The sequence below is a fragment of the Drosophila erecta genome, unplaced genomic scaffold (assembly GCF_003286155.1).
Source record: "Drosophila erecta strain 14021-0224.00,06,07 unplaced genomic scaffold, DereRS2 tig00000092-arrow-pilon, whole genome shotgun sequence".
Classification (NCBI taxonomy): domain Eukaryota; kingdom Metazoa; phylum Arthropoda; class Insecta; order Diptera; family Drosophilidae; genus Drosophila; species Drosophila erecta.
In genome coordinates, this window is record NW_020825207.1 from 9,661,999 (window position 1) to 9,684,472 (window position 22,474).

The following is a 22,474-nucleotide window of genomic DNA, read 5'->3' on the forward strand; positions in this document are numbered from 1 at the left end:
CCACAATCACAAATTGTTGCCCACAGCGCATTATTTGCCCTACCACGTGTGAAATATTTTCCCATGCCACTTCATTTATGTACTTCAGCACTGTGCGAAAAAGTATTCGAATACTGGGAAGAAATCCTTAAAATTAAAACCAATAATAAGTAAAATAAACACAATAAACAAAGAAATTTAGTTTTCACCAAATTTTGAATCCTTTCTTCGACACTCCCCACGAATTTTTTTAAGTAACATACAGCTTTCCAGGTGTTTGGGGCATGCTGGTCACCTTATGCTCTCGTTGGGGTACTCGACCATAAATTTCCTTTAATTTCATGTTCTGTTGGATTCGTTACGTTGGTAAGTTCCGCACTCCCCTCGTTGTCAATTTGTTTGGCGATATTTGACAGGCGGCGTCCCGTAATTCTAATAATTTTCGGTTTTTTGCGGGGTTTACTTGGGTTTGCTATGGGTCTGGTTGATTGGTATCGATTCATTTCTCATACGCGTAGGCATGCCAAGAATTTATGCCATTTTCCACCTCTAATTTATATTCCGTTGTCATCGGCAGAATGGAAAACGGGCTAGGTAGGGTCTATGGGGCAAGTATCGTTTATGCCACAGCTGCGACGTGATCGCGATAATCGAATGCGCATGAACTCCACGGAGCTGACCACGTGTCGCCTGTCAATCATCGATACAAGTTGATATTGATATGGAGCAGGGGTATTCTATCCGGGGTGTCTATCTCTGGCTCCATTAGATAACCCCAATGGCTCTCGGTTAAGTCGCTTTAAAGCTGCCTTATTTATCAGCCAAACGCACACACAATTCTCGCTGCTGCAATCAATTTCAAAACTGTCACTTTGACACTTGAATTCTGTTCTGTTTCCCTGGCTCCCCAACTGCATTCCCCATCGCTGTGCCAAATGGCGTAGACAACACGTCTATTGCCTATATATCATGCACTGGAAATAACAGGAGCCTTAACATCCATTGTGGTTCACTTTTACTCGATAGCCATACAAATTCCCCACTTTGATTACTTGTACTACTAAAACGATAGCTCAAATGACATAATACATCAAATCCAAATCATCATAAAATACTTTTTCCCTGTTTTCTATATGCGTTACTGAATGAGTGGGTAAACATCGAGTATTATGTATTTATCATAAATGCCATTTTATCGTTCTTCAGGCTCCCAGTCGTCTTCCTCGTGGGTTTGTCTTCCTCGCTCTTTTGTGGCAAATATTTGTTCATTTGTTTGTTTGTTTGTTCGTTGCTTGGAATAATGGTGTGGCATATGTTGGGGGTACGAGATATGGTAGTAGGAAACACTGGGAGTGGGAGTGGTAGTGGGAGTAGGGTATTTGTGTACACTTTGTAGGTGGCTCTTATTTCTGCTGTCATTCGAGTTGTCACCTCGCCATGGTAGTTTCTTTTCGCCGGCGGAGCTGAGACAAAAAGGCAACTTTGGTAGCCGACAGGCCCTGTCACATTATTCGAAAAGTTGTCAAAAAGCAAAAAGAACTCAAAAAAGAAATAACAGATCGGATGGTGAGGGGTGGTAGCACCTTAGGTGACACCTTCTGACACTTGTCCAAAGTGCATCACACTGCCTACAAACAGGAAATGGGCAATGGATTCTCCGTAAATATTTGTATACCGCTGTGGACGTAGTGTTTCCGGGTATGCAATGTACTATGATATGCCCTGGCAATATCAGCAGTCGATCTCTACGGAGAAATGTGATTGCTTATATTGAGCTTCTCATATATTTTCAATTCTCACTAAAAAGAGTTTCCTACCATCCGGTTAAATCGGATGATAATAAACTTGTGGGGGCATGAACGATTTTGGATTTCGCTAAAAATGATTAATAACCAAAAATAACTTGGGACCTACCCTTGATTATCAACGTTGTCAAAATGTAAAGATTGTAGATAATAAATTCCAAGAAAACTCCCCTCTAAAGATGACTAACTGCCTGAATAGCAGACCCTTATCTCTTTCCGAAATTCCTTACTAACAGATTTAATCTATAGGGTCTATCAAGTGGTCGAAATGACCAATAGTAAGAATTTTGATAAGAGTTAAAGCAACTGATATAAAATGGAGGGTCTTGGCCAACTGATTTGATAGTCGTTCCGAGCCAACACAATGAAACCCATTTGCTTCGCACTCTGCGTATTTTCGCTAGGCCTTTTCTATTTGGCCAGTGCTGAAATCGGTGAAAATGTGAAGATCCAGACATATAAGAAGTACTCCTCTTCCTGCAAGGAGCTGAACCCCAAGAAGAGCGGTGTCGAGAAGATCCAAGTGGGTTCCGATATAATCGAAGTGTACTGCGATGTGAAAATCGCCGGAAAGGGCTGGTTGGTCGTCCAGCGAAGAGTCAGTGCGGAGGAGAACTTCTTTCGCAATTGGACCTCTTATCAGGCGGGCTTCGGTGACCTGAAGGGTAACTTCTTCATCGGCTTGAATAATCTGAACAAGATCTCGTCCCTACAACCCCAAGAGTTGTACATTGAGTTGGTCGACTTCGCTGGCGAGAAGCGGTATGCCCACTACAATGTGTTCCACGTGGGCAATGTGTACAGTAACTACCCGATAACCCAGCTGGGCGCGTACAGTGGAACCGCCGGCGACAGTCTGAGCTATCATCTGTACCAGCCTTTCAGCACCTACGATAGGGACAACGACAATGCCACTATCAACTGTGCCGCCAGATACATAGGAGCCTGGTGGTACAGGGAATGTCTTGGCAGGTAAGGTTTTTGCCCTTTTCCGGAGCCCAGAACCAACATACTCATCAATAATCCTTTGCAGCAATCTGAACGGTGCCTATCTGGCGGGAAACCACTCCGATCCCGCCCTGTATGGCTCTGGAATCGTTTGGGGCGAGTGGAAGGGCTTCACCTACAGCTACAAAACTGTTACCATTATGGTGCGACCAAGATAAATGCTTGGTACTTCTAAGATACTTGTACAGCTGGCTAAGCTGTTTAGTTGTTTGCTGACAGTGAAAACCCACCTATATTTATTAATTTATTTTATTAATTTACTTATTTATTTATGTAAATATATCCAAATAGATTGGACAGCTTTTGTTTTACTGGGCTAAATTTCAAATCAGACTTTAATTTGTTTGAACGGTTCAGAGCAAACATTGGAAATCCCCTTCACATTGTCCCTTTATATTAAAAAATATTATTGCTTACTCCTTGTTAATGCATAATGCTGATAAGAAACTTTTTCGCGCATTTGTATGGCCGTTCAAGTTCAAGTACTCAAGTTCTGTTTGCAGATATCAAATTGTGGTTTATGAGAAACATTTGCCGACCAGCCCAGTTCCTGCCCAAGACCCCAATCCCATTTTCAAACTTCTGATGCGGAGTGTTGTGTGTCCGCTTGTGTATCCGATAACCGCAGCGCAGCCCCCAAATGCTTTTGTTATTTATTATCGGGCATTTGGACTCTGGTGCACGGATAATGGTGATGACTCAATTGACGGACAATGGCCAACTTTCAAGTGAAGGAATTAAAGGCAGAGTATCATATCAAGTTCTCCCCATTCATATTCATGTTGGGGACCCGGCAAATCAGCTGATCTCGGCAGTTTCGCGACTCACGGCATATGGAGTATGACAAATGTATCGCATATCCACGGTCATAGTGTGCGAAATCCCAATCCCAATCCCGAAAGCCCCACTTAAAAATATGCCATATACCGCACTTTTTGGTCTGGGAATGTTGGTGGGAACGATTTGACTTGGCCCCTTTTTGTCCATTTAGCTGCGGAAGTATCAATGCGTTATAGGAACCGCCAGGATTGAGTTTCCCCAGGAATTTTCATTGGAATATGCAACGGATTTTTTTGTTTTTTTAAGGCCTGCACCTTCCGTTACCGACCAACTGCAGCTCATTCCACACCCATCCCCGATGACTCGGCTGACTTTTGTGACATTTGCATCTGCCGCACAAGCGTGGAATCGCCATTGCACATATAGGAATACACTCACTGGGCAAAAAATTCTCATTAACTAAATAAAATTATGATAGATGGAATATACGGCTGACGGGCATTAATTGCATACTCACGCAAAACAAGTTTCCCACATATGTATCCGCCCGTCCCGGCAAAATCATTTAGCACATTCAATTTGCATTGCAGCAGAGAAGCAAGAAGGGGCACCGGAATTTTATAGGCAGGTGAATCAGTGCGTTTTGAGTTCAAATTTATTGAGATAAACTGAAATCTCTGTTATTACTTTAGCTACGCAAAAGGTGTAGTCCTACACTCATTAACTACAACGCACTTAATCATGCAATATATTTTGCTTTGCAAGCATATACACAAAATCCATAAAAGTCTCGAAAGTAGCTTTTCCTAATTACAATCATTGTTCGAGTCTTAGTGCCGTGTTTTTAATGATGCTATATCTATTGTGCTCTAACGTCATCGTTCATCATTAATTTCCTATCGGTTAAATCTATTAAATGAAATTTCACTTATGTGCTTGTTATTTGCCACTTGTTCGCTTGAGTCACCCTTTCCGCCGGCAGAGCAATTGAAGGTCGCAGCAGCCGGACACGGCAGCAAGCTCGGCAAAAGCACAGCAAAAGCAAAAGCAAAGCAAGCAAAGCATAGCAAAAGCACCAGCGACCGGGCACGCATTTCGAAATGCGACTGCGAGTGTCGGTGGCAAAAAGCAAATCGAACTGCTCTGAAATGCTTTTATAATGAGTTAATAAGCGCTGCTCGCAAAGCACCTGTTGCCGTCTACGAGTGCAAACTGCCAAGTAATTAAGAGATTTGCCGGCTAGCCTGGCCCAGATGCACTCAGCACTTTTCACCGACACAGCTGGTTTTGTTTTTCCATTTGCTTTTTTTTTTGCAATTTTAATTGCTAATCAAAACGATTTGTAATTCTGCGTTGTCTAAGTAATTTATTGACCATTACACAGTGCCGCGATTTGCGCTACGCTCGGCGAATACACAAAAGCAGCTACCCCCTTTGATCTACGCCCCATTTGGGGGTTGGGGGGTTGAGTTGAGGTGGCGCCAAATGTCGCCGCCGCATGTTTTCAAAATGAATTTCCGCCAATGTGCAGCGCAAAGTGCGGATTGAGATTCTATGGGCAAGGTATGTTTTTCACTTGGTGGTTAGCCAGTATAAATGATCGACGGCATTAGCTGATTGTATTCCTACTTTGATTTGACATTGATGAACTACAAAGTGAAGCTAAGTGTGTTGATATCGATTATTATTCAATTTATTTGCCTATTTTGGACTTGTACAGATTGGAACACCTAAATTATACAAAAATTCAAGCGTAACTCATACAGATAAGAATAAAACTTTATTAAAACTAAGTTGGATTGCCCAATTTTTTTTATAGATTTAATAACTAACCTATTCACATTACCTTGTTGTTACAATGTATGCTCCAAGTTAATTAGATACAATTCATCTAAATTTCGTTCTTATAAATTATATTTCTGGGACTTGGTTCGGAGCGCAGCGTTTTTTATAAATGGCCTAACAAACTTTACACAGACAGCACGAATTTGTTTGCTGTCGAAAATATTACACTTTTCATTTGTAAGTTTTATTCGCATGCCCAAACAAAAAGTGCCAAAAATATAATCAAAATTAAAATAAATCCGCTCGCGGCATCGCAACAGGAAAATTGGACATGGATGCTCTGATACACTTTCAGATACAAATACAAATCACAGACAGTCATGTTGGCAGATACTTTTTAGCCACTTTGACTAAAGCAATAACATTACCGCTCGGCTAGCCCAACTATTTTTGGCAAAAAAATAAAAAAACGAGAGAGAGAAAAGCAAATTAAAAATGTATTTGATTTTCGTTTTGTTTTATTTTGGAAAAACATAGAAGGAAAAGGGGGAGAAAACTGAAAACTGAAAACTGAAAGTGCAAAGCATACAATTTTGAACTTGGCACGAGGGAGAACAACAGCGTGTGGATGGGATTTTTGGGTGCACCCAGATAGCTGGTTAGGATGCAAATGCATCTGCATCTGCCAGTACGCGTATCTGTATCTGCATGTCTGTAGTAAAGTAAGTGCGGTACGGTCAATGCACAGCGACGTAGACGGCCAGACAAATATTTGTTTGCTTTTTGTTGGCTTTGTCATCGGTGGGTGGGGTGGGTGGCTGGGCACGGGAGGGGGGGTGGAGCAGAGTGGGTGGAACAGGGGGAGGTGCTTGGGCGGAATGACCACGTCACCCAGCCGGGCCTCATCTTCAACGTCGTCGTCGTCGTCGTCGTCGTCGCAGTCGTCATCCATATGGCAAACTATTTTTAAATATGTTTTAATTATTTGCTGGCATATTCCTTAAAGCGTTGACTAGTCGGCGTCTCCGTCTGCTGACTGGCCCCGCCCCCCTGCGCAGCCTCCTCCGCCTCCTAGAAGCCCCCTCTTCCCCTTCACCCGCAATACTGAAACCAACAACAACAAAAAACCGGGGGTGTGCCACACATGCAACTACTTTCGAGGTTTTCTCTGTTAGACTTTGGCTTGCTCCATATTTTCTTTGTTTCTTTTTCATGGAACACTCTTTCTAATGCCTCTTCTGTTTTCAACACACTAATATTAACAAACTCTTATTGAAAATTAACACTTAAATCCGTTTAAATCCGTATCCTAAAAGCATTTCCCCTTTTATTTTAGGCAGTAGCAACTAATCGCATCGAAGAAATATAGCCATAGTAACTGGGTAAGAACAAATAGCCTTCTTACTTTATATTAATACTCTTAAACTTATTTTACAATATTTTCATTAGTTCGATTGTACAGTAGAGTAATGTGGACTTCGTTGTTCGCTTCTTTTTGCTTAGCTACTCTATGCAGAGTACATTAAGTGTGAAGTTTTTCGCCAATAGAAATATTATTGTCGCGTCGCGCATAATGTGTCGCAGCTTGCATGTAATTTTCTAGATTGTGCAGTCGACGCGGCTGACATACTCGCATAAAAACAAAATATAAAAATGCGCAAAATAAGAAACAAACAAACAAATACTTAAAGAAAAATCCAGTCTCCTTTTGCAGTTGTTCTCAATAGGATACTCAAAGAAAATAGTTTATTTGCCAAGCCATTTGCAGATCAACTGGCTCGGTGTCGCCCAAGTTTCTTATATACTCGTACGCTATAAATGTTCGAAAGAAACCTACTTAGATTTCTATTAATTTCTAATTTTTTCGTATTTTTTGATCGTGTTCTTTTGGAGTGGACCGCACCCATTGCCATCGATCGAACTGTAGAGCTAGTCAAACAAGGAACAATCGGTCAGCGACAATGAAAATGCCAAGTGCGAGTTCGAGTAGCTTTTTGCCGCCGCTGCGGCATTCGAACAATATTTTTAGTTGTACTTTTCATTTTCTATTTATTTAACTGGCAGACTTGAGTCGGCCAACAAACCGCATGCACGCTCGCTTTACAGGCTTCTTTTTACCACGGAAAATGTGGAGGCTTTGGGGCCATTTGGGGGGCAATGGGGCGGGGCTTTTCCAGACGAGACGGGACGCCAATGAAGCGAGAAAAATTACTGTTTGTAAAGTGAGTTTGTCAACATAAGGCGTGTGCATCGCAGAACCAGACAAAAGCCAGATACAGATACAAATACGAATACAAACACTGATACAAACAAGTATCATTAACGCAATGCCCAAACCGTTAGAGAGGCATGCATTCGAGCTGAAGTTGGAGTTGGTGGCATCTTTACCTGGAAGCCGACTCCAAAAAGTCCATAACTCCAAGTATTTTTCTGCAGAACTTTTCGTTTGGCTCGGAATGACGGCCCAGAAGCAGCTGAAGGATGAGACGGCTGGGGAGGTGGGGAGATCATGACGGGGGCAAAAGTGGGGGACATGGGCATTGTAATTGAATACCTGGCATACTCATCTTTTCCACCACTTCAACCATGTTTACATTGGCATACCCTCACTCCTCGCTGGGATTATGCTTGTTTGTCGGCACTTGAAGACCATTTTGTTGGTTAGTACCATGAATTAGTTTAAGATACTACGATTTCTTAGGGGTTCAAGGTTTTATGCTTAAAATAAAAGTTGTTTGCTTCCTTACACATAGAAATAATAATCACAATTGCTATATTAACAGTATTTCTCATAAATAAAATAAATTACTATAGATCTCAACATTCCCAACGATAATTTTAAGATTGCAGCTATATCTCGTTTATATTAAGGCATACACAGTTCGATCAACGCCAGCTGTAAGTTTTTTGGGCTTTGTTTATCTAGGCGGACATTTATGGTTTGTTGTCCTGGCTGAAAATGGCACTGGACCCATCTCAGATGGAGGCCAAGAAAGCCGAAGCCAAGGCTACTGGACAAGGTCTGCGGCGTTGTCAGCAATTACTCATTTATGGCTCGGCCCGGCATTTCTCGCTCTCGGCTTCTGTGTGAGCTGGTATCTGCGTTTGCTGCCATCTACAGATTGTGCACTGAGAAAAGAAGTGGAAAGTCAAATAACGTTATAATATCCAGAGCGCTTAGCTTGGATGAAAATGTTAAGATCGCTTGTAGTTACCACTAAAGTTATAAAGTTATATCTATATTATATATGGTACATTGCCAGTTACTAAGTATGTAATATATTTCCTATAACTAATCATATTTTTTTTAAGGTGCACCTTTTGATTTATGCATTCGACTCGTACTTGGGTTCGTGTGCTGCACTCTTTTATTGGATCTTCGAGGATCCGCACCGGTTATTGGCTTTTGCCGGCTGCTTCTATTTATAAAGATTACGTGTAATTAAAATCGGTTCCCCAGCATCCTCCGCCGCACATCTCGTTACGCTTGTCACCCTGCCGTTACTTGCGAAATAAATCGGATCGAAGTTAAGTTGAAGTTGCAGTGATCGGGGAAATCTGGTTCGAGCAACTTGACTGGGTGGCTCAGCAGGTTGAGTCCGAGATTCTCTGTGACATCATATAATTGGAGCGCTTTCCTATAGGAATATTGATTGCATTATAATGGACATGAAATGTGGACAGGGAGGATTCCAAGCGGGTAACTGCGCTTGACAGGAGAAATGTATATAAGTTATAAATCAAGAACCACCCAGAACTCATACTGCATTAATGCTATATATATGATTAACAAAGTAACGAAATATTTATAAATTGTCAAAGATATTTTTCTTATCATGCATGCTGCAAGTGTTTTTCATATGCTAAAGGATCCCTAGAGAAACTCGATACGATTGGCTGGGATCGATCTGAAATCCCGCCTGCGGAACTGTTCGTTTCACTCCACTGAAAACCGAAACAGTTCTCCCGATGCGGAGTAATCAGGGCAATTAGATGTGCTCATTATCTCGGCAGCAGATAATGGACAGCCAGGGGTCAAATGAGCACGTTGGAGGGTGGGCAATGTGAACTCTGACATGCCCAGTACGCCGCGCTCTAGGCAACAGTCCTCCACCTCCGTGGCGATAAGCAAATTGATTTTTGAACACGCGTAATCACATTTCAAGATTCTATTTTAATAGGGCATTTAAGTATATGCGCGAGAACGATGTGGATGCCGTAGGAGGGCTATCAGTTAATAGTGGTTTTCATGACCTCGGCGTCTGTGTTATCGAGCCCCCAAATACTCCCCAATGCAAGTTTGTGTTATTTTTCATCCGACGAAATCGGAATCTTTATGTGCCATTTGACACAGTTGGACAGGCACTGGTTCACTTATGCAATCGAATCGTCCGACGACCGCTATCAGCATTTCCAGTCATTTCCACATAGTGGAGCCTCTAATCTCGGTGATGCCCTCCGATCCTCTGCCCCTCTAGCCCATTTCCCCAAAACTGGCATGTTATGAGCACATGAATCCCATCGTGGCATAAGATGTAGTCTATTCGTGAACCCCGCTGAACTTTGGGCTACAAAATGCAACTTATTCACGTACTCGGAATATATTTCATTTACATTCCGATTATATTGATTGCTGATCATTTCGTCTAACCAAAAATGGGGCAATCTCTTTGGTGTTTTTTCAATAATTTTGTAAATTAGGATCGAATAATTTATATTAGAAAAAGATTCATAAATTCATATCTGAATATGGCGATAATGGGAGTGTTATGTCTTTTTAAATACTTTCTTTTGGTTCTCGGGATTTTCAAACCGTTAGCACGAAATACAGATACAGAATACTAAACTTTAGTTTTGCGTTCTACTAAACTTTGATATTGTATACATTTTTTGGCGTTCCGTTTAACTTTTATTTTTAAGACTCTGACATTTTGCGAGTAGACAATGTGAACCGAGAATCGGCGGCGTCGAAGACGTTCGTTTCCCTCTTAAATGGCGCTCCCAAATCTATTTTCACCCTTCGTCCGACCATTTGTCCGTTTGTCCGCGAGTGTGTCTCCCGTGTCCGTCCGTTCGTCCGTCAAATTGTCAGTCCGTCCGGACTCGTTTGTGTCCACCTCTGTCTAGCCGTCAGTTTGCGGTGCGCTTTCAGTTTTAGCATTTACTTCTAGCATAGCTGGCATTTTTGTAGCAATTCGTGTCTATATGGTTTGTTTCCACCTCGTGCCTCTCTGATTTTCGCATTCTATATTCTATTCGGTGCTCTCTTTGTTATGGGTCCGGGTACGTAAATGCCGCGTGCTCATCACTCGCAGACACTTTAGAATGCAGCCAGTATCTTTAAGATGCGAAAGATGGACGGAGATCTTAAGTGGCGTAAAAGCGAAAACGGGAGTACTGACGATTCGGGGAGATGTACGGATTTTAAGAACAAGATTTTCTTTGGCTCTGTACCTTGATCTCCATCACTTTGCCATGCCCAAAGGATACAGAAAGTTCAATCTCCAAGTTAAACATGCTCAGTCCGATTAAGAATTTGACCGATAATAAAATCTTACAGGGGTGGAATTTTTGTAACTCAAAGTTTTCAGCAAATATAGGTTTGCAAGGGGTGATTAATATCTCAAATGATTATTAAAGTCAATACATTCGAACTGCAAAAAGTCAAATTCGTTGTTTACTATTCATTGTTGTTACAAATATTTTGGGTTAGTCAGCTTTGAACTAAAATTCAACATCAACTCGAATGAAACCCATAGGTAATACAATCCAACTATCTTCATGCGAATACGAGGAGTGTTGGCCATGTATCTGATGTTTCTTCGCCTGCTCTTCCACTGCACCAACGGTCACTTATTGGTTAGGGCAAGTGATTGACTAGATCTTTAACATCTTCAACTGGTTTTTGGTCTTCCAACCTCAGCGACACAGATCCCTGCACAAGCGAATGATCAATCCCCGTGAGCTCTTAAACGATTTTGCTGCAATCAAGGAACTAGGAACCAGCGATTCTGGTAGATCAGTAGCTTTGTACGATAATGGAGGAGCTTTGCCAGGATCAGGAGCAGAAACGGGAGCAGGAACAGGTCCTCCCAAGGAGAGCTCCAGCAAGGAGTGCAACATGCAGACAAAGTGCAATGTTAAGTCGATCATTACTCCCGGAGATCCCAAGCAAAAGTCCTCGATGATCGCCATGAAAGCTGCCCAGGATGCAAAGGCGGCCAGTGAAGCACAATCGGCCGCTGGCCTTGCTGCAGCCCAACACATCAAGATGGAACTCGCGGAGAAGGCCTTTCAGTCGGCCAAGGCCGCCGAGGCAGCTCTGATGGGCAAGCAGATGATGCTCGATCAGCTGGAGCAGGAGGTCCACGAAGCTAGTGCCGTAATCGAGGAGGAGACCAACTCCATCCAGCACACGGAGGCCAATATGAATGCCGCCGTGGAGGCCGTTAAGGTCGCCATGCAGCAATTCGAGACCATCAACGAGCTGCAAAAGACCTCCAAGGAGGCACTGGCCAATATCCAGACGGTGGCCATAGGATCGCAGCAGGAAATGGCCACCAAGTCGCAGCTCCTGGAAGCCGCTCGCAACCGGTTGGCCGTGCTCCAAAAGCATTTGGTGAGTGCCCACGACGACTATGAGAAGACCAAGCAGGCCGCCTACAAGGCAGCCTGTGCCGCCGTGGAAGCCAAACAGAGGGCTGGACCCTCATACCCACAATATTATATTTTTTAAATCGATATACCTTAAGGCAGCTTTAATATATAATTGATCCAACGAAAGACAATGCACACATATTTTAATTAAACTTTCATACTAGAATTCTATACTATATTCCTATAAAGGAAAGTCTTTGGTAGCCCTTTCCAACTAAGTGAGTTATATACAATGCGATTTCATTTACTTCGAGACATAAACATGGCTTTTGGAACCTATAAACACCAATTTCTGGATACACTAAATAAGACCTGCAGGTGTCTGCCATGGGATCGGGTAACACCTTAATAGCTATAAAAGCTACTTTCAGTGGAGGTAGTTCTCAGAGTAAGCCCATTGCTCCGATTGAGATGAAGTGCCTCCTGGTAGCGATAGCCTGCTTGATCACTTGCTCCCGAGTAGGTGGCCTCGTGCACTATATGAAACTGGCGAAAGGACGTATGTACCAGATATGATCTATTAAAATCGACAAAGTAGGCAAAATCAATTTCAGAGAACGGATGCAAATCCCCCAAGGGTGCAGAGATGGCTGTGGGTGCTGTGGAGCAGGATGATAAGACTTGTGGAGCTATTACGTGTCAAAGCACGGAAGGCGATGCTTTTGTGCACTTGTAAGTTGTTTCTTTAATTGGAAGGCAGTAGTTTAGCAACTTTCCAAAGGTATTTAAAAACACACCTTTTGTACCATGCAGATTACCAGATCATATTATATTAAACATCCGTTTCAACTTCGGAATCCTTTTAGCTGTCAGATACCAGCCACATTTGCGGAGTGTGTGGAGACTGCTGTTTTGACGAACGTTGACTTTCCCCAATGCTGTTGGACATGTGCCGCTTGGGCGAACTGCGATGGAGGAGGTGCTGCACCAGGAGCAGGGGGTGAGGCTCCTGCCGAAGGAGCTCCTGCTGATGGAGCACCTCCACCCGCTGCAAGAACCCATATAAAAAATCAGAAAAACGTGGCTTCTACAGCTGATACAATGGAAACAACTACAGAAAGTGAAAGACCACGCACCAGGGGAAAATGGGGCGCCAAGAGGAGCACTACCCTTTCCGATGAATCCGAGTTTCCCGAGGGAGATGTCAATATACGGTTTGGTGGCGGAACCCCGATCTCCAAGTTTGGCGAAGACAGCATTTAAGCTCAGATGCCTTAGTAATGTTCTGGTAACCCGCCTAGTTATTAATTTAAAGCTCGATTCCGACCATAAACCATAAATAAATGACACGGCAATGTGCACTTCATTTGTCTCCTCGCAAAACTGACCCACATATACGCACGTCAGATCGGGAGTGATACTCGTATCTTTGCCGGCATATTTCTGGTTTTCGTGTGATTGTTGTTCCTCCTGCTGCATTTTTTCTTCGGTTTTTTAATTAGCCGCCGCTGGCGAACAAATCGGCCCGAAAAACAGGAAAAGGGTTTCGATCGGGTCCTTCAACCCGAGTGAAAAAATTCAAAAACCATAAAGCGAAGACGACAGCGCATACGAGAAAAATTGAAAACCAGATCTCCGCGCCAGTTTCGGGTTTGAGAATGGGCATGGGATTGGACTTGGACTTGGACTTGGAATGGAGAGCTTGAGCAGGTAGGGCCTGTTCCCTTCCGCAGAACACTCCACCCTGGAGTAAAACAGATTCGGCATGATGTACATTAAACGGGAAAGACAAGAATAAACCCCGAAAAAAAATGAAATGAAATGAAGCACCGAAATCCCAAAAGCTTTTTCGCCCAGATAATTTGTGAGTGCGGCTGCAGTTGACACCGAAAGACCCCTACGGCCACCAATACGCACATAATTACTATATACAAACCCACATCCTGGACCGATTTAGATCCTTGCTGCGAAATGGTGAATCCCATTGAAAAGTAAATTGAAAAATTGCGCAGCTACAGTCAAACATCTGTATCTTAACAAAAAGAAACGTCTTTGAGTACTTGTAGTATTTTTATCTGAGCATAACAATTTACACTCACCATAGATTTTAATATTTTTATTTTAGTTTTTTTAATTCTAATTAAAAAACTAGTTCCTCTACGTTTAAATTAAACTAGTTAATGTTTGATTAAACTTTAATTAAATGCCATCAACTCAAATCTAGCTTAAGCAATAATATGAAATTTATTAATTGTACATTGTATTCCTTTTTATTAGGCGTTGAACTAAACTTAGTAAGTGTACATTTTCAGAGTAGGGTATCAGCTGCTCTGCCGCTGCGCTGCTTTTATTAATTGAGTGAGCATGTCCATTTTGAGGACAGCCTCCCAAAAGGGAGGGAAACGGAAAAGAAATTACAATATGAGGGAGAAAAGAAAATAACACGAAATAAAGACGACCAAAAATTTCAAAAAAAAAAAAAAAAAAATAATAATAAAGAAACAGAAATCAATGGCTACGTCTTATTCAGGAGTAACGTAACCAGTTAATCACGTAAAAGGCCAACGTGCCAAAGTTCCGAAAACCATGCGGTTGCAACATGTTCGGTGCGAGCGAGACGCCAGTAGGATTAGGCGTAACAGACCGGCTAGCCGCGAGCGGGAGTGAGATGCCGCTACCGACCGGCGTTGGCTAATAGAAATGCGACAACAAATAACAAGATTCCCGGCATGTGAGAGCGAGCAGGAGGGACAGACGGCGGAACAGCTGTGCGGGATGCAACAAGTTCGACGTTGCGCTGCTGCCGTTTCGACGTAACGTGCCGAGCAGAGAACGAAGATATAGTTTCCCCAAATCTAAGCGTTATTATGAATACAGTTGATCGTGGGACTCGTGCGCCAATGGACGTAAGTTCCAGGAAAATAGAAACCAAAAACAAAAAAGTAGAAAATAAACCAAAAAAAGAAAGAAACCAGAACCCTTGAGGAAATCAAAAGTAAAGAGGAGCGGACAAGTGCAACGTTCGAAACTCGGTCAAGTGTTAAGAGAAATTCCAAATAACTTCTAATGAATTCTAATTCGTAACGGGTGTGTGTGTGTGCCGATCGGGAGCCAAACGATATTTTTAACACCTACCGGGCTTTACGCGTGTTTCACACATTTCCAGCACCCAGCACCGTTGAACGCGGATCCGAGATCCCAATCATTCACTTCACCCAACTTCGGTTCACTGAAAGAAAAATGAGGCGCGAAATAAACGCGCGAACTTTACACGTGTCTCGATCGCTGATTCACTGTTTCGTGGTATGCCCAAAAATTATAGGCAATTAAGCAAATTTTCCACAATTGATTATCATTGAAATACGGCAATGCCAAAGGCAATGTGCTAATGAAAGTCTCAGCCAAAAAAAGAACAAAGATTTCTGTAACCGTGGACGGAAGCTAAACTTCATGTCATGATTTAATAATCACAAAGGGCCACGGAAACAGCAAGCCAAGTCGCCAAGGTAACAGGTGTCAGCTAGAGTTAACCAAAGAAAAAGTTAAGATCTTTAACATACTTTCGAAAAATTAATGATCAAGATTATGATAGCTGAAATTCTATGTTGGGGTCACCGTAGAAAATCGTAGAGCCTTTTTATAGTCTTTATTTCGCAGTTAATGGGTAAATTTCACCTTGTTGCTAACGTAACAGCACTTCAAAACTTTATCAAATTTCATGTATATTTTTTACTCCTGATGCCACAAGTATAACCATAAAAAAGACGTTCATTTTTTTAGAGATGCTCAAGCCCCCTTTTTCGCAGCTCAATTTCACTTTGATTAATCAATGAAAGCCCGTAAAAGTTAAATCGGGCGGGAAAGCAACGGAGGGGGTGGCGTCTAATGGAGGGGGCGGGAAAAATAATTGATAAAAGCAAGGCAGGCAGAGACGCGGAAGGGCGCCAAAAAGGAAGCCGCGAAACCGTTACAATATACACGACAAAGGAATGCGTCACAGTTAAAAATCAAATCACACATTAACGTAACGGCAACAGCGACGCAACGCACCAGGTTCCCCTGCGTTGCAACAAGTTTGAAGCAGCGCTGTCGACGCCAACGTTTGCAGAAGATCGCGGCTAGAGATGGTCGCGTGCTGCAAACACGTTTAGTCTGAAATGCTATTCGCTGGAATTGTTTTGCCTTGCAGGCAGCCACAGATAAAATCACATAAGTAATTGCATAAGTGTAGACGAAAGCTGTAAAGTAGTTTTCCAAACTGAAACTATTTCTCAGAATAATATTGTCTTTTGAACTACTGGCATACAAACGACTTACTGCCAGGCACACGTGGTCTTGGCAGCGCGTTCGTGTCACGCAGCAAACATCGTGCGCCGCTGCCACCTCTAGCCGCGGGCAGCGCAGCCGTCGGCGGAGCTCGTCGGCGCCGCAGCTTTCAATTCTTTTTTGGTGCTCGATCGTGACGGTTTGCTCGCTCTCCGCTGCGCCGCTCTTTCCGTTGCATGTGTGTGCGGGCGTTATTGTGCATGTTTCCGGTGGCCGAAAAAATAGTAAAATAAAATATAGAAGAAAAAAACCAAGAATAATAACAGCCACACGATAAACAGTGTGCCAAAGTGTGTGTAAGTGTGTGCGTGGTTGTGTGCATCTCGCGTAACAACAATAATTGCATTTATCGGATGGCGCCAGTTTCAATTTAATTATAAATAACATGTTCAACTTTTTCTATGATTTTCCCTGCGTCAAAGTGGGCGTTACAACTGCCCCCGGGAAAATCACGCGCCTCGGTTCAAAGTTAAAGTTTGTTGGGTAACGCACACACACACACATTGGCACACACGCGGTCACACGCATATTTCAATAAACTAATGGAGCCTGGCTTTGTTTTTGTTTTACTTCCAACCCACTTGAGCACAGAACACAGAGAGAAAAAATCAATACTCGTTATGGGATTAAATTTACAAAGCGGCAAGCAAAACGACAAACAAAATGAAATGAAAGAAACACTCGAATAAACTCGCAAGAAATTTCTTATCGCCAAGGGGGCCAATGTTCCAAGGTTCTTTCGCCTGAGACCTTTGAGCTTCCTGTGGAAAAGGAGATTATAATGTACAAATAATGTTGGAATAACCAGTTAAACGCCATGGAATATCGACCGAGTCTTGCTAATTAGCAAGGACATCTGTTCACATCTTACCGGGCAGCATTAGATCCTTTTTATAACTCTAATACTGTCAGGTAAAGATGTCGTCCGTGTCCTTAACCTTCAGTACCTTAAAAAAAAAAAAAAAAATCCAAACAAATCATAAAAGTCTCTGGAAAAACAAGTTTTTCAATTGTGCGTCGCGGCAAGGAGCTGGAGTAAAAAATGAGTGGATAATGCGGAGACAAGCGGCAGAAAATTGGTCATAAATTCTTATTTTTTGCAGCGACACAACGACGCGTTTTGGGATGACATCAGTTGAAAAAAAAAAGTACAAAAAAAGTAAAAAAAAAATAAAAATAAAAGCCGAGGCGAGGCGAGATCGTTCCCAATTCCCATTATTTTACCATTCCCGGACCCCGGCGGAGTCTGCAGGTAACCCACTTTATACCATATACCCTATACCATATACTGCATACTGTATACTACTGTATAACGCACACTATATAGAGAAAGACTGAAAGATCGTATAAAAAATATATTTTATGGTTCCGCTCACTTCGGAGGCTGCTCGCTGGTTTCTTAATTCCATCGCGGCAGCAGCGTTTAGTGACAAAAATCGTCTTCTTTTATGATGCCCCCTACCCTGGCCAACAACTCTATAGCCACAAATTTACGATTATAGTCAACTAGCCAAGGCAGCAGGTTGCTTGAGTTTCATTTCGGTTCGCTTGGTTTCGTTACTCGTCTTTGCCCCGCCCCAAATGCTCATAATTCGAAATTAGAGAAATGTGAAATATGAAACCACGGCCAAAGCTGGCCGTAATCAAACAATTAAATGGTTATAAATCGCCGAAACGTGATCGTGGAAAACGCAGCAGCTCAGTTAATTTGATTTATACGAGGAGGACATGTGCTTGCGGTTGCAGTAATTGGGCGGAACTTGAAGTTTTATTCAAGGAAATTATCGCACCTGTTGGACATTACCTGAAAGATGTTAGTGAGGAGGCTGGTTTCGAGTAGGAAGTTGAGCATATAATTTACCCAAGCAAGGCAATTATTGTCTGGTTTAATATGATTGTCTTAATTAGTGCACGTTCACCGTACAGGTTTCTAATATTTCAAATCTTTCCAATCGTAACTATTTCAATGCACTCGATACGGTGATATGTGTCACTAGACTAATTCCAAACTGACACCCGATCAGATAGACCTTCTTATCTGCCCAAAATCTATTATTCCATTTAAGTTTAATTTTCTTTTCGTCACCCACTCAGTTCCTCGCATTCAAAGTTATTGATAAGACTCTGCCCAGACTAGATAAGCACTTGGAAGCTGATCCCGACCAGAGATTGTGCGTGGCGCTTTCGAATCCATCTTTATCTCGCGCTTTTCGTGACAACATCAATCCGTTGAGTCGAGTCTGTAATGACATACAAAACAAATACGAATTCCAGCGAGTGCCACCTGGCAAACAACCGACTTAACTGTCAAGAGTGTCCAGAGTTACTGGCATACCTATATTTATACGAATATATGGCTGCGATATGTATGTGGCTGAGCCCACATCCGAGAGAGACTCTGTTTATATAGCGACCCACCGACAACGGATAGATATATGACGCCAGCCCCAAGACTTGAGTATGTGCTGAAGGAATAGGGATCGTAAAAGCGTTTACAGGGCTTTTAAATTTTACAGTTTCTTGCCCCAGTGGGCAAAGTTTTAGTTACTCGTTTTTGGGCCGGTGGGGTGGCGGGGGTTAATCTAATCAGGAAAACAGAAAAAATGCGTTAGTCTCGGTCTAGCCTGGTCGAAACGATCCCCGTAAGGCGGAACGACCAACGTAACCAGAACGAATATAACACCTGTTAATGAACTTAGCAGTGACTCTAATTAAATGTGTACACCTTCGGCTTGGGCTCCCAATACCCTTCCTCCGCTGGCTTTTGCATGCTCTTGGTTGGGTCGTAAACGTAAACCCATTCTGACTCTTTCAATAAAAGACGGCATAAATCAATTAAATCCACGGGATACGAAACCACCCCGCCCAGACAAAGCCCCTTGAATAATGCATAACTAGTTGATCCGCTGCATTTAATTCCCAGTAATATATTCCGGATTAGTGTTCGTAGTAAGCTGTTTTAAAATCCCAGTGAGTGTAAATGTGTCTCACAGCATTTCCCTATGTATTTCTATGATTACGATGAAGAAGATAACTCCATATCACATTCAAATGGTCAAATAAACTCAACACGAAACTGCAGAGTCAGCAATCGTGTGACAATTTCACAACCAACAACTAATTGCGGCCAAGCGGGTGTGTGTTGGCCAATCTACAATTTAAATCGGCCAATAGAGGGTCCAGTTTGATAGGGAAACACTCCACAACCGCCGATGGCGCGAGTGGTAATCAGAATAGTGGCGAGAGCACTTGATATCCACATGGCTATGCACGATGATAATGTCGCGTTTACACCATCTACCCAGAACACCCCCTACTTGAGCGAAACAAAAAACAATAACGATCGATAGAAACACTCACATAGCCACACCATTTCAGGGGGCCAAGCTAGACAATCGATTCTGTCAGTGGCCAGCGGCTGAAATGTGGAAATTAATTTCATATGAGCGCGCATATCTCACCTCCGACATCTGATTTGTGTTGGCCAGGTGTGCGTTTGTAGAATAAGATACTTCAACTGTGTGCTGTCATCTGGGCTTGGCACACAGAGATTTCGTTACTAATTATTTGTAACTGATTGGAAAACTAATCAACGCTGACCAATAAAAGTCGACCGGTCTGGGATGGGGTTTTGAATTTTCCCTCTTACCAGTTTACTGAAAATCTAATCAGCCTAAGTCCATAAAAGACCAAAGACCCAAAAGACCGGTGGGAAAGAGGGCCGTCGTAAGATTTCTATTCGCACTTTCAGTTGCCTAGAAACTCGGAGGAAGAAAAGCCCTCATCGCCATCGTATATGAGTACTTTATAGAGTGCATGGAGAGCTACAATATCTAATCAAACCGCAAGGCGAGTGTATCTAATCAAGTGCGTGAGGAGAGTATCTAATCGCGCAGGGGCAGGAGATACTATAAGTGGACAGTCGACAGCATTATATTTCTTAACGTAATCCCTTACGTTTTTCGCTAAAAATTTAAACTAAAATTCGTTGTAAAAATTCTTCGTCATCATCGTTGGTACTAACGAGTGCACACTGAAAAACTACTATTAAGTGTAACTTTAAATAGTGACTACAATCTAAAAATAAACGCACTATCGCTTTCTATGTCTGACTTTCAGTCTTATTTTCCACAGTAACTATGGAGTGGGGGGAGGAAAGATTGTGTCTGGCCACTGGAAGTGAGCTGAAATCAAAATATTGAGCATGATTTATAAATAACAGGCTGTAATAATATAACAACATAATACGCCTTGACATGATAATGAAGGCGAGACCAATGGGAAAAAGAAATGCGGCAATGAACTGCAGCGATAAAGGAGCTGTAGGGTTAGGGAGGCGGGGACACCGAATGGGCGTAAATCAATTAACAGCTAACAAAGCAATCAAGCTGTATTAATAAAATCGAAGGAACTGGGGGTTTTTGAAGAAGTATCACAAAAGGCTTATGCGAAGTCATGCCATGTCACTCATTTAATTGATTGTGTCACAGTCGAGGGGAACTGCCGAAATGCATCAGATTGGACAGTATTATTTCACACTCATTCAGTTTGGATGTCCCCTAATGAACTTACCATGTTGCATACCCAAAGATTGGTAACTGGAGCTCTTTCGATTCCGGATTTTTCCTCATTTCTGTGCATTAATTAGTCGTACACTAATTTCCAATTCCGATTTCAGTCATGCAAATGTTAATTGACCACTTAAGTTAAAACTTCATAATGATCGTTAATAATACCGATGCGGCACATCTGGAGAGGATGCCGTGGCAACGACAACTATGGCCAAAAGAACAGGTTCAAAACCCTAACTAGCCGGGTCCAAAGCTCGTAAAAGATATGCAACCAATACACACAAGCCTTACCTTTGCCACTCGCCTCACTATGCGATCTTGTGAAACCCGAGCTCCTCTGGAGCCCCGGGCTGTTAACTGTGCATTAATGATCTTCTCAGCCAGCTCATTTATATACTTTAGGCAGCGACACGTCGGAGTCTCTGGGCTTAAATAATTTGTAACTGCGGTGTAAGAAATAGCACAGGTTGGCAAAGATAGGATCGTATGTGGCAGCCTAGAAACTGAGTAGGTTTTGGGATCTTACTCTGCTGTAAGTTTGTGCATATCCAATTACCCGCTGTTCTAGTAAAGTAAACTTGTTCATATTTAATTACGAAATGGAGAAGTATCTACATATTTGCAAAATTTGATTAGCTTCTTAGCACATCTTAAACACATTTCAACAGCGTATGTGATTAAAGAACTATTAGGTTGGCATTTCATAAACGTAATCACTTGTATTTTAAGCTTGCACCCATTTTGTTTAGAAAATACAATTGAATTCCCAGCACTTATCTAAATTGATCAGGCCAGCAGCCGAGGGAAGTGGAACTCGAAGTGCAAGCTCATGGCTCATAATCAAGGGCAATGAAGGCGATTTCCTGCTGCCCCAACCTGATTGCACTGATTGCCCGAAAGGAGGAGAGCTCCGGACTGGTGACTCGTGCCGCCGAAACAATGCCGCAAGGAAAAGGTCTCCCAGTTTCAAGTTCCCAGTTTTTCCAAAGCTAGCGCAACTAACTCAGCGCCTCTTGGCCACAGGTAATTGAACGCTGCTCCCATTCTACCAACTCCACCTGAGCTACTGTGTATCCCTGTGCCAGGGCAATGCACTGGGAGAAAAGCGATGCCCTTGCAACAGCATTTTACGTATTTACATTTGTATTACTATTTACGGTCCACTTCATTTAAAATGTTATACATTTCAGATTCAGTATATAATAAAATGTTGTTTTAAAACGCTGAAAACCACAACATTTGTGAAATACTTTACTGTGTGGCATGGCAGTAAACAGTGGGGCTTGAACTGGAAGGGGCATGTTCATCGGTTGGCTGATTCAGCATCGTTGGGGTGCATCAAATTAGCATTGTTCCCAGAGCCACTGAGCTTCTAAGTCTGGCAGGAAACTCTAGGGAAGTTCCAATCACACTGGCGACTGCTGAAATAGTATAGGATCAGAAACGTAGGACTTCAAAATCACCTGTTACAACCAATGACTTCACGGTGTAAAATTCTTTTGAAACACACTAATCCGAACACAAGAAGGCACCGAGTTCAAGCTTCAAATTCCATTATTGTGGAAAAATATATTTTCTACGAAGTCGAGCATTAATAACCCGGCTCGCAATTTGCATTCGTTA

At 42.5% G+C, this 22,474-nt stretch overlaps 3 protein-coding genes and 1 long non-coding RNA gene across 5 annotated transcripts; all 4 read left to right on the forward strand.

The window, feature by feature from the left end:
- The first annotated feature begins 2,123 nt into the window (after positions 1–2,123).
- On the forward strand, positions 2,124–3,087 carry LOC6548491 (fibrinogen C domain-containing protein 1). The gene is made up of 2 exons (XM_001975268.3): positions 2,124–2,756; positions 2,818–3,087. The coding sequence occupies exons 1-2, from the start codon at positions 2,149–2,151 to the stop codon at positions 2,948–2,950; spliced, it is 741 nt and encodes a 246-aa protein (XP_001975304.1). The 5' UTR covers positions 2,124–2,148; the 3' UTR covers positions 2,951–3,087.
- A 7,546-nt stretch (positions 3,088–10,633) lies between these two features.
- Positions 10,634–12,139, forward strand: LOC26526541. The gene is made up of 2 exons (XM_026980447.1): positions 10,634–11,216; positions 11,281–12,139. Exons 1-2 carry the CDS (start codon positions 11,139–11,141, stop codon positions 12,091–12,093), a joined length of 891 nt encoding a protein of 296 aa, XP_026836248.1. The 5' UTR covers positions 10,634–11,138; the 3' UTR covers positions 12,094–12,139.
- A 263-nt stretch (positions 12,140–12,402) lies between these two features.
- Positions 12,403–13,289, forward strand: LOC6548490. Its single transcript, XM_026980555.1, has 3 exons — positions 12,403–12,513; positions 12,569–12,686; positions 12,821–13,289. The coding sequence occupies exons 1-3, from the start codon at positions 12,426–12,428 to the stop codon at positions 13,215–13,217; spliced, it is 603 nt and encodes a 200-aa protein (XP_026836356.1). The 5' UTR covers positions 12,403–12,425; the 3' UTR covers positions 13,218–13,289.
- Positions 13,290–14,809: 1,520 nt separating this feature from the next.
- Positions 14,810–22,087, forward strand: LOC113564303. 2 transcript variants are annotated; one of them, XR_003407900.1, is made up of 4 exons: positions 14,810–14,860; positions 17,384–17,532; positions 21,642–21,806; positions 21,875–22,087. It is a non-coding gene; the product is annotated as an uncharacterized LOC113564303 (long non-coding RNA). The 2 variants fall into 2 exon arrangements; XR_003407899.1 differs by having other exon boundaries at positions 21,642–22,087.
- Positions 22,088–22,474: the final 387 nt, after the last annotated feature.